This window comes from Chelonoidis abingdonii, chromosome 4, assembly GCF_003597395.2.
Source record: "Chelonoidis abingdonii isolate Lonesome George chromosome 4, CheloAbing_2.0, whole genome shotgun sequence".
Classification (NCBI taxonomy): Eukaryota; Metazoa; Chordata; order Testudines; family Testudinidae; genus Chelonoidis; species Chelonoidis abingdonii.
The window spans coordinates 5,178,398-5,190,420 of record NC_133772.1 but is presented as its reverse complement, the minus strand read 5'-3'; the positions used below and the strand labels follow the sequence as shown (position 1 = coordinate 5,190,420).

At 55.2% G+C, this 12,023-nt stretch overlaps 1 protein-coding gene across 2 annotated transcripts; it reads right to left on the bottom strand.

The window, feature by feature from the left end:
- Nucleotides 1-278: 278 nt before the first annotated feature.
- LOC142046820 (uncharacterized) lies at nt 279-4,147 on the bottom strand. 2 transcript variants are annotated; one of them, XM_075065929.1, is made up of 2 exons: nt 3,729-4,147; nt 279-3,149 (listed from the first exon to the last, which is right to left on the bottom strand). In XM_075065929.1, the coding sequence occupies exons 1-2, from the start codon at nt 3,796-3,798 to the stop codon at nt 1,834-1,836; spliced, it is 1,386 nt and encodes a 461-aa protein (XP_074922030.1). In that variant the 5' UTR covers nt 3,799-4,147; the 3' UTR covers nt 279-1,833. The 2 variants fall into 2 exon arrangements, with proteins under 2 accessions (XP_074922030.1, XP_074922031.1); XM_075065930.1 differs by having other exon boundaries at nt 279-3,146.
- Between the last annotated feature and the right edge of the window lie 7,876 nt (nt 4,148-12,023).

The following is a 12,023-nucleotide window of genomic DNA, read 5'->3' as shown; positions in this document are numbered from 1 at the left end:
TAAATCAGTTTCTGTACCAGATGACTGGAGAATAGCTAATATGATGCCAATTTTTAAAAAGGGCTCCAGAGGTGATCCTGGCAATTATAGGCCTGTAAGCCTGACTTCAGTACCAGGCAAACTGGTTGAAACTACAATAAAGAACAATATTGTCAGATATATAGATAAACATAATTTGCTGAGGAAGAGTCAACATGGTTTTAGTAAAGGGAAATCATGCCTCACCAATCTACTAGAATTTTCTGAGGGGATCAACAAGTATGTGACAAGGGGATCAAGTGGATATAGGGTACATAGATTTTCAGAAAGCCTTTGACAATGTCCCTCACCAAAGGCGTTTACACAAAGTAAGCTGCCATGGGATAAGAAGGAAAGTGCTCTAATGGATTGGTAACTGGTTAAAAGACAGGAAACAAAGGGTAGGAATAAATGCTCAGTTTTCAGAATGGAGAAAGGTAACCAATGGTGTCCCCCAGAGGTCTGTATTGGGACCAGTCCTATGCAACATATTCATAAATGATCTGGAAAAAGGGGTAAACAGTGAGGTGGCAAAATTTGCAGATGATACAAAATTACTAAAGATAGTTAAGTCCCAGGCAGACTGCGAAGAGCTACAAAAGGCTCCCTCAAAACTGGGTGACTGGGCAACAAAATGGCAGAAGAAATTTAATGTTGATAAATCCAAAGCCCTGCACATTGGAAAGCATAATCCCAACTACACATATACAATGATGGGGTCTAATTTAGCTGTTACCACTCAAGAAAGAAATCTTGGAATCATTGTGGATAGTTCTCTGAAAACATCTACTCAATGTGCAGAAGTAGTCAAAAAAGCAAACAGAATGCTGGGAATCATTAAGAAAGGGATAGATAACAGGACAGAAAATATCATATTGCCTCTGTATAAATCCACAGTGCGCCCACATCTTGAATACTGTGTGCAGATGTGGTCGCCCCATCTCAAAAAAGATATATTGGAATTGGAAAAGGTTCAGAAAAGGGCACCAAAAATTATTAGGGGTAAGGAACGGCTGCCGTATGAGGAGAGATTAATAAAATTAGGACTTTTCAGCTTGAAAAAGAGACGGTTAAGGGGAGATATGATTGAGGTCTATAAAATCATGACTGGTGTAGGGAAAGTAAATAGGGAAGTGTTGTTTACTACTTCTCATAACACAAGAACTAGGGGTCACCAAATGAAATTAATAGGCAGCAGGTTTAAAACAAATGAAAGGAAGTACTTCTTCACACAACACACAGTCAACCTGTGGAACTCCTTGCCAGAGGATGTTGTGAAGGCCAAGACCATAATAGGGTTAAAAAAAGAACTAGATACATTCACGGAGGATAGGTCCATCAATGGCTATTAGCCAGGATGAGCAGGAATAGTGTCCCTAGCCTCTGTTTGCCAGAAGCTGTGAATGAGCGACAGGGAATGGATCACTTGATGATCACCTGTTCTGTTCATTCCCTCCGGGGCACCTGGCATTGGCCACTGTCAGTAGACAGGATATTGAGCTAGATGGACCTTTGGTCTGACCCAATATGGCCATTCTTATGTTCCCCCCAGACACATATCACCCTTCCCATCCCCTCAGACATGTACCACCCTTCCTGTTTCCCCCAGACACGTATGGACCTTCCTGTACCCTGCCACCCGTTCCCCCCAGACATGTACTCCCCTCCCCTTCCACCCTGGAGCTTGAATCAGGCTGCCTCAAGCCGTCACAGTGATCCTTCTACTACCAATCCCCTCAGCGTCCACTGCAGCTTCCACTTTTCCCTTCATTGCCCCACCAGGCACATATTCCCTTCCCGGTGCCCTGGTCCCAGTCACCCCAGCCCAGTGCTCTCCTTGCTTCCTGCCTCATCACCCTCCTCCTCCTCCTCCCCCTGGCTCTGTCCGAGCTGGGCCACACCCCAGTCCCTCAGTGGGATCACTCCAGTCAGCTCCTGGCCCAGGTGAGTTCTCTGGTGCTGGGCCATGGCTGCCTTCTGCCCGAAGCCCTTCCCACAGTGGCTGCAGCGGTAGGGCCGCTCCCCAGTGTGGGTGCTCTGGTGCTGGAGCAGGGCAGAGCTGCGGCTGAAGGCCTTGCCACAGTCAGTGCAGGCGTAGGGCTTGAGGCCAGTGTGGGTGCGCCGGTGGATGTTGTAGGTGGAGGAGACGCTGAAGCTCTTGCTGCACTGGGGGCACCGGTAGGGCCGCTCACCGGTGTGGGTGCGCCGGTGCTGTAGCAGCGCCGAGCTGACGCCAAAGGCCTTGCCGCAGTCGCTGCAGATGTAGGGGCGCTCGCCCCGGTGGGTGCGCTGGTGCTGCAGCAGGTTGGAGCTCTGGTTGAAGCCCTTGCCGCACTGTGGGCAGCGGTAGGGGCGCTCGCCCATGTGGGTCCGCTGGTGCCGGATGAGGTGGGAGCTCTCCACAAAGCGCTTGCCGCACTCGGCGCAGCCGTAGGGCTTCTCGCCGGTGTGGGTGCGCCGGTGCCGCAGCAGGTCGGCGCTCAGCCGGAAGGCCTTGCCACAGTCTGGGCAGCCGAAGGGGCGCTCGCCGGTGTGGAAGCGCTGGTGCTGGGTCACTTTGGAGCTCTGGGCGAAACGCTTGCCGCATTGTGGGCAGGGGAAGGGCTTTTCCCCCGTGTGCACCCGCCGGTGCTGCGCCAGGTCCGAGCTGTGCCCGAAGCTGCGCCCGCACTCCCCGCAGGTGTAGGGGCGCTCGCCGGTATGCGTGCGCTGGTGGATGATGAGGTTGGAGCTCTGCGAGAAGGCTTTGCCGCACTCGGTGCACTTGTAGGGGCGCTCGCCGGTGTGGGAGCGCCGGTGCTGGGCCAGGTGCGAGTCCTGCCGGTAGCTCTTGCCGCACTCAGGGCAGGTGTAGGGCTTTTCCCCCGTGTGCGTGCGGCGGTGGCGGGCCAGGTGCGAGCTGTTCCCGAAGCTCTTCCCACAGTCAGGGCAGATGGCAGATTTCTGCCCCTTGAGGTGTTTGGGAAGCAGCTCGCGGTCCTCTGCTCCTTCGGGTATCTCCCCCACGGGGTCTCCCTGCTGCTGTCCCACCCAACCGGTGTCGCCCCACGCAGGGCTCTGGGACCTCCCGGGAGACTCCGTTCCCGCAGGCCCTTTCTGCTGGGAATTCTCCTCCTCTGTCCCGGCACCTGCTGGAAGAGAGAGAGACTCCAGACAGGGCTATGCCAGGGATGGCAAAGGGCTTTGCTACAAAGAAATCAACATTTGTATCAATCCCACAGGCAGAGCCCCCCAGACCCTGCTCTGTCCTGCCCAGTGCTGCAGCAGCTCTCATCAAGAGATGAGACAGACCAGGGCCCCCTCGTGCCAGGTGCTGCACAGACCCTGACTGAGATCTGGGGGCCCCATTATACTGCGCACTGCACAGACCCCAGCTAAAATCAGCACCCCCTCGTGCAGGGTACTGCACCCCCCCACAAACAGTCCCTGCCCTCACAATCGGAAGAAGACAGGGAGGCCCAGAGGGGGAAATGGCTCCCTAGGGCCCTGCAGCAGAGGCCAAGCTAGGGAATAGAACCCAGGAGTCCTGGAGCCCAGCCCAGGTTCGGAGAGCAGCAGCGATCGCTCCCCTGCGGCCTCTTCCAAGAATCCCGGGTCTGCATCAAGCTGGAAAATCCCCTGAGCCCCCGGCCGGGCAGCAGGACCCCCAGCTCGGGGGGCGGGTGTAATGCAGCCCCTGGCCTCCCCCGCCGGAGCCGCTCCTCCCTCACCCGTGCGGTCGCCTCCGGGGATCTTCCTTCCCTGGCGATCCAGGCCCCGCGGCTCTGCCCCCGGCTCCATGCGGCAGGACAGGGATTGCAGCACCTATTTCCTACACACAAAGCTCGGGGGGGTTAATCCCCAGGCCCCCCCGTTCCTGCTGCCCCGGAGCTGGCTGGGGGAGGGGGGAGTCTCTCTAGCCCCCATGCGGCTCCGATCCGCCCCCCTCCCGGCAGCGATTTCCTGCCTCCGCGGCTGCTTCTCTCCCTGCCCCGGGGCCGCCCCGGGTTGCGGGTCGCGCTGGCTCGGCGCTCGGCCCCCGCCGCCGCTTTCCGAGGCGGCAGCTGGGAACAGGAAGGTCCCTGCCTTATCCAGACCCCTTCGCTGCACTTCCGAGGCCTTGCGAGGAGCCGGTGGCCGCAGGAGCGCGGCTGGGTACGACTGGGGGTGGATTTTCCCAGGGTAGAGGGGAGGGGCGAGGGCTCATCCTTGGGTGGAGGTGGGGGATGATGGGGGGCTGCTGAAGCCCCATCACTGCCGAGATCCCAGTCCAAGAGCCTCCCGTATTTCTTCAACGTCTTCCACAGCAGAGTCTTTTATATGCCTTGCAAACCCTACATAGGCACTGGCTGAACCAGCACTGAGATGCAGCCACCTCTGGGGTGGGGGCTGGGTATACAGGGATCCCTCGCCAGGTGCTGAAATGCAGTGGCCTCTGGGGTGGGGGCTGGGCATACAGGGATCCCTCGCCAGGTGCTGAAATGCGTGGCTCTGGTGGTGGTATGACAGGGATCCATCACTGGGTGCTATAGTGGCCTTTGGGGTGGGCTGTAGACAGGCCGGTGCACCATTTAGGCGAACTAGGTGGTTCTAGGGCACAAAGGGGGCACCAAAAAAGTGAACCCCCCAAATTTTTTAAATGTTGCAGCGGTTCCTGCTGGAGGGCTAGCTGCTGGCGGCAGCAGCTGCTGCAGCCGGCCCAAGGTGTCCCCCCGGGTCAGGGCGCGCGCTGCATTCGGGCAGCCCAGGTGCTCCCCCACCGGGTCAGGGAGCCTGGGTAGTGCGCCGCACTGCAGCCGGCAGCCGGGCGCCCCGCCCCGGGGTCAGTGAGCACGCGCCAGCAGCCGGGCAGCCCAGGTGCCGCTCCCGGGGTCAGGGAGCCCTGGGGTCCGGTGCTGCAGCCCGGAGCGCCAGGGCGCCCCCCCCGGGTCAGGAGCCCCTGGGCTCCAGTGCGCGAGCCGGCAGCACGCGGGCCCCCACTGACCCCTGGGTCTGCAGCCCGCAAGGCCCCGCCCGCGGAGCCCCCCAGAGCAGTCCAAGGGTCCGCTGGCCAGGGAAACCCGGGCTAGCCGGCTGCCGCAGAGGCACTGCCTGCGGATGGTCGGCTGCTCAGGTGGCTCCGGTGGACCGTCCGCAGGCACCACTGCGGCAGCTCCACCGGAGCCGGGACCAGCGCGGGGGGCGGCGAAATTGCCGTCTGCCTAGGGCGCTCAAAATCCTAGCACCGGTCCTGGCTGTAGAGGTTGTTGACCCAGCAATCCCTTCACAGCAACCACTTCTAGGGTGGAGCACAGCTCTTCTCAGCCCCCCACTCTTGGTTCCAAAGGGTGTAAACTTGGAGGCAGGGTCCGTGTTCTGCACGCAACTGTCCCTTTAGTATCAATTTAGCAAAGCTGGCTGGGTTTATTGTCTGGGACGGGAGTGGCCAATCTGTGGCTCCGGAGCCACATGCAGCTGTTCAGAAGTTAATATGCAGTTCCTGGTATAGGCACCGACTCCGGGGCTGGAGTAGGGTGACCAGACAGCAAGTGTGAAAAATTGGGATGGGGGTGGGGAGTAATAGGAGCCTATGTAAGAAAAAGACCCAAAAATCAGGACTGTCCCTATAAAATTGGGACATCTGGTCACCCTAGGTTGGCGCTACAGGTGCCAACTTTCCAAGGTGCCAGGGGGTGCTCACTGCTCAACCCCTGGCCCTGCCAGAGGCCCTGCCCCCTCCCCTGAGCCTGCTGTGCCCTCACTCCTCCCCCTCCTCCCCGGAGCCTCCTGCACACCACAAAACAGCTGATCAGGAGGTGCAGGGAGGGAGGGGGAGGCGCTGATTAGCAGGGCTGCCAGTGGGCAGGAGGTGCTGGGCGCTGATGGGGGGCTGCTGACCTATTACTGTGGCTCACTGGCAATGTCCATTGGTAAATTCTGGCTCCTCAAGCTCAGGTTGGCCACCCCTGGCCTGGGAGATTCCTGCATACTCGAGTCTGCCACCCACCTTGGGCAAATCATTCCTCTCTTTGTGGGTGTTTCCCTCCCATCCTTTGTCTATCTTACATTAACCTCTTTAGGGCCTCGATTATCTTATTCTGTGTCTGTGCCTACTTGGCACAATGGAGCCCTGATCTCACGGGAGGCCTCTAGGCACTACTGTTAAGATTAACTATAAGAAGGGTAATTAATTAGTCTTTCTGCTAGTCTCCCAATCTTGAAACGAAGCATTTTCCATATGAAAAAACAAACAGATTTTATTTATTGGGTGACTTTGCAAACGACAGACACAACCGGCCTCTCATCCAAAGTCATTATGGCAGAGCATGGGGCCATTTGCATCCGACTGGAGTCTCTGAAGATACTAAGTATCAGAGGGGTAGCCGTGTTAGTCTGGATCTGTGAAAGCAGCAGAGAATCCTGTGGCACCTTATAGACTAACAGAGGTTTTGGAGCGTGAGCTTTCGTGGGTGAATACCCACTTCGTCAGACGCAGATACTGAAGATACTAACGCCATTGGCCATTCTGATGTCTTGCTGATCTCGTGGATCTGTGGTGGGGCTAGGAGGGGAAAGGATCCAGCTCCCCGATCACACAAGGAGACAGAGAATCATGAGCAAAACAGAATTCAACAGCTGCTTTCAAACAGGGCTAGGCCTGCATCACAGTGGGGAGGGTGTGTTACTTACAGACCAGTTCCAACACCCATTGGAATTAGTGGAAAGGTTTTCTCATTGGCCCAGATCCCCAGCTGGTGTGAATGGGCTGTAGATCTACTGGAATCAATGGGGCTATGCCAGCTGACACCAGCTCACTGATTTTGATGGGAATTGGATCAGGCCCTGAATCTCAGAAATCAACCCACAGTCTTGAGTCTCTTTGGAGTCTGCACTTGGAAGCTAAGCGCTGCGCTGGGTCTTTCTTACCCAAGCATTCAGCTTTTATTGTAGCCAGTGCAATTACAATACGGAACCTGCCTCTCACGCCCCTGAGCCTAAATCACAGTTTCAAAAGTGGATGAGGCACTTAGGAGCCTTCCAATGAGACGTAGGCGCCTAATTCGCTTTTGAAATGGGACTTAAGACGTTTACACTACGGAGTCTTGGCCAGTATAGCTATACCAGCAGCGCCCCCTAGTGGAAAAGCTATGTAAGCTGTCAGAAGAATAGTTACACCATCCACCCGAACATGCCAACAGAAACCCTCTTCTATCAGTATAGTTGTGTCTACACCAGGGGTTCTGTTGGCACGTGAGCCAGGCACGGATTTTTCACACTCCCAGATGACACGGCTAGGCCAACAAAACTTTGTAGTGTAGACCAGGCCATAGGCTCCTAAGTCACTTAGCTGCTTTTAAAAATGTTACCTTTAGTCTTTCTATTATAAAATGGAAGTAACAGTCCTTGCTTTCCCTGTCTTGTCTATTTAGGCTGTGAGCAGTTTGGGGCAAGGACCGATTTATCATGCATTTGTGCAGTCCACATTGGGGACACTGATTTCAGTCAGGGTATGTGCAGGGCCTGGTACGAAGGAGATCTTCATCTCAGAAAGGGTCTGTGCAGCACCTGGCAACCCTAATCTGAGTCAGCATCTGTGCAGTGCCTGTTTCAATGGGGATCCGGATCTCAGCTGGGGCATCCAGATGCTATTGTAAGTACAGTGTTTTTAACATGAGTCATGACTAATGCATAGGGCCCCACCAAATTCACGGTCCATTTCAGTCAATTTTATGGACCTAGGATTTTAAACATAATACATTTCATGCTTTCAGATATTTACATCTGAAATTTCATGGTATTGTAACTTTGGGGGATCCCAGCCCAAAACAGGCATTTATGGGGTGTCTCTCCTATGTGGGTTTTCTGGTGCTGAATCAGGGTTGAGCTCTGGCTGAAGTTCTTCCCCACACTGACGGCAACTATAGGGCCTCCCTGACATGTGGATCCTCAAGTGTTTCATGAGGTCCAAGTTCTGGTTGAAGCCTTTCCTGCAGTCAGGGCATTTATAGGGCTGCTCCCCAGTGTGGATGCGCTGGTGCCGGATCAGGTTGGAGCTCTGTTGAAGCTCTGTAACCCAGGTGGGTCAGCAGGTTGAAGCTCGTACCGAAGCTCTTCCCGCACAGGGGACACTTGTAGGGCCTCTGTCCTGTACAGATCTTCTGCTGTCTCATCAGAGTCAAGCTCTGGCTGAACCTTTTCCCGCACTGGGAGGAGCGATGGGGTTTGACCCCTATGTGGGTCCTCTGGTGGCTGATCAGCTTGGAGTTCCAGAGGAACCTTTTCCTACGCTCCTCATACCTGTTGGGCCGCTCACCTCTGTGGACCCGCTGATGGCTGTGCAGGTATAAGCTCTTCCCACACAGGTGGCAGCTGTACAGTCGCTCTCTGGTATGGATCTTCCGGTGGGTCATGAGTTTGGAGCTGTGGCTGAAGCTCCTTCCACACACACCACCCTGGTAGGGTTTCTCTCCTGTGTGGAGCACGAGGTGGTGAATCAGTGTCAAGCTCTGGCTGTAGCTCTTCCCGCACAGGCTGCACCTGTAGGGTTGCTCACCTGTGTGGATCCTCTGGTGGGTGATGAGAGACAAGCTCTGGCTGAAGCCCCACCTGCAGTCAGGGCAATTGTAGGGGTGTTCCCAGCGTGGGTGCGCTGGTGCTGGATGAAGTGGAAGGTCTGGCGGAAGCCCTTTCCGCCGTCAAGACATTGATGGGGTTTCTCTTCTGGGTGGATCCTCTGGAGTCAGATAAGAGACGAGCTCATGCTGGACCCCTTTCCACAATCAGGACATGTATGGGGTTTCTCTCCTGCTTCAGGGCTCTGTCGCCAAGTACACCCTGAGCTCTGGCTGCTGCTTCCCTTGTGTTCAGTGCATAAAATCTCTCCTGTGAAGATTCTTTGATCCCCAATGGTGTTTTCAGAAACTCCTTCAAGATGAGCAGGTCTCTCACCTGGGGCCTCTTCCCACCACCATCCTGCCCACTGCCATCTGCCCGCTCAGGGCTCTGGCACATCTGATGTGGCTCTGCTCCTGCAGGCCCTTCCAGCTGGGGATTCTCTTCCTCTTTCTCACTTGCCATCCCAGCACCTGCTGGGAGACAGAGAGAGAATCCAGACGGGGCTTGTTCCCTGTGCCAGGGAAAGAGGGTTCAGCAAGGGATCTTCTTCAAATGAGCAGCCAGATCTTTTGTCCCTGTAGTCTGTGGTGTCTTCTCCCTACTTTGCTTGCTTTCTCTCTCCAGCCCTATCCGTGGAATCCATCCCCATACACATCATTCATCTATCTATCTATCTACAGAAAAAGTGAAAATGAAAAGACAAAAACCACCCAACTTGCCTTCAAGGCTATTGCCTAACAGGCATCACATCAACACAACATGCTGCCATTGCTTATGCTAGGGGCTGCCAACTCCCCTAGCCACTTCTGTGAGCCTTTCATCCCCCTCCAGGCCTCAGGCTAGTTCCTAGTGCTGTGGTATCATGTTATCCCAGCCACCACTTGCTCTGGGAGAACTGAAAGAGTCAGTCAGCAGCAGCTGCTCAAGTCCCCCATTCACCAGAGCCACTGACCATGGTGTCACCTTAAGGATGGGGGCATCCCTTGGGGAAAGGTGTCCACTTCCTCTCACTCCCCCGGCACTACTGCCCAAAGCCTCCCAGCCCCTCAGCTGAGGGGATTCTGGGGAGTGGAGCTGAATCCCCAGCTGGGTTGGGAGGTAGAACAGCTCCCACAGGGGGACTGAGAGGAGTGGGGGTAAGAGTTCATTCCACTATGGTGGGCGTAAGGTTGGAGATCACTAGAGAGGAGACAAGATTTCGTCTCAGGGGTTGGGTGGGGAAATCTGTCCCTCAGATGCAGGGAGAGGTGGGGTAGAAATGTTGCTGGCTCCTGGTGCCGTTAATACCCTTCGTTGCCATGGGAGTCCGAGTCTCTGACTGATCCTGCTTCCCTTGCAGCAGGAGAACATTACAGCAAAGGTCATGGCCCATCTAATCAACATCGGGGGCTTGAGCCAGGTGCCCAAAGCACTGCAGGGGCTGTGCTCCATGGGACAGCCTTGAAGGGTCCCCCCTTCACATGACCAGAAGCTCCCACCCCCTGCCACAGGTACTGCTCTGTCTCACTGTGCCTGGGGGGGAAGGGCTGGGGGAAGCGGCCATAGAGCCCACAGCACTGAGAAAAACCCAGGCCAAGCATCTCGCTGTCACCACCCTGCCCCCTGGCTCTGGGGCCAGGCCAGATACTGTCCCACGCCCAGAGGCCAGGTTCAGAAGCATCAGGCTATCAGGGCCATGGGGCTGGCCCAGAAGTGAGAGCATCCGCAGAACCAGGGGTTATGCTCAATAGCCACTGCAGTCTGGGAGAGGTGGCCTGACATGGAGCCCCTCCCCTGTCACCACTGCTCAGATCTTCCCATGGCCCGTGTCACCCCTAATGCAGTGAATATCTGACCATCCACCCATCTGGTATCTGAACCCTTCCCAGCCAGGAATGAAACTCCCCCCTAGCACCCTGGGGCAGGGAAGGATCCTCCCCATCTGGCAGGTGGGAACTGAGAAGCAGAGGAAGGGCTGTGGTCCTGGTCACACAATCCTGGGTGTAGATCTGGGAAGTGGACTGGGTCCCAACCTAGAGTCTTTCCCCAGGGGCACCTTCGCTTTCTGCCCTTTATTCTCCCCTCCAGCTAGGGGATCTGTGAGTGTGAAATGAACAGGGAGGGTGATGGGGTCCTGGCACACAGCCTGGATAGGAGCTCCCCTTGCCTTGGACCCCAGGGTCAGAGACATCTTTGTCATCCTGCTGTTCTTCTGTTATTCCTAGGAAGGGAGTCTCCTGATGAGGGGTATCTAGGGCTCCAGGTGGGCAGTGCCTAGGAGTACCTATAAATCATCCTGGTTCCTGCCTGCATGCACCACCCTGCCATTTACTCCAGTTCTCCCTATTGACTCTGGCTTAACCCTTGGCTTCAGTCTCTGGCTGCGACTTTGGCGTGACCCTTGGCTCCAGCTGTTGGCTACCAATCCTGGCTCAGTATTCTCCTAGCCCTTCTCTAGCTCACTCTAGGCCCCCCACCGACCCGCTCCAGCATTGCCTCCTCCCCCAAGCCCTCTGATTTCAACTACCCAGCTTTGACCTTCAGCCTGTATCTGGACTGTGGCTTGACATTGACTTGGCTGATCTTTGGTCTCTGACCACCCGGCTTCAACCTCTGGCCTGGACTTAGACTCTCGCTCTGCTTCTGCTTTGTCAATGGACTCTGATCTCAGTTATGATCCTGGTGTGTCCCTGCACCTCGCTACAACCTACACTCCAACCACTGGACCTAATTATCAGATGCAGCATGTGACATCAGGTGGTGCAACTTCTTGCAGAAAATCAAGCTCTTCACAAGTAAGTGGCCCATATGTAACAGGGGACCCATCACACCAGGTGTGAACCATGGCCTCACTACATGAGCCTGGCCCAGTGATGCTCCTACTGGACTTGTGAAATGGAAATGACTGAAAATGTAGGTTTCTTTAACCAACCCCTGCCCATGGACCTACTCCACCATTCTTGACTAGGACACCCGGCATTCCTGATAAATACCCAGATTACATGGATACCTTTGAAAGAAATGCAGATTCGTTGCCTCTGCACCAGGACTACGACTGCCCTATTGACCTATAACCTTGGTTGAAAGTTGCCTTTGATTGTATTTACGCATGGTCAGAACAAGAATGTGTGGCTCCCCCTGCGTACAGTCATGGAAACTGATCCAAAGGGTTTGTTAGCTACTAAGCGTTTCCCATGGGTGCCCAGGCCCTTTTTGGGAAGAAGAAATGTGGGACTCTACTATGGCTCTGTTTAGACAATTGGCTCCTGAACAGAGTGCTAGTTTGGAACCATTACCCCCTGCTGTGATCCCACAATTGTTGGCTCACAGGAAATATGCAAAGGGTTTCATCAAACTTCATCTGCAAGGATTTTCCAATCGAACACTCATTTGGGCAGGGGACAAATCCAGGACAGATTTAAAAATACACTATGGACATTTTAACTGTCTGG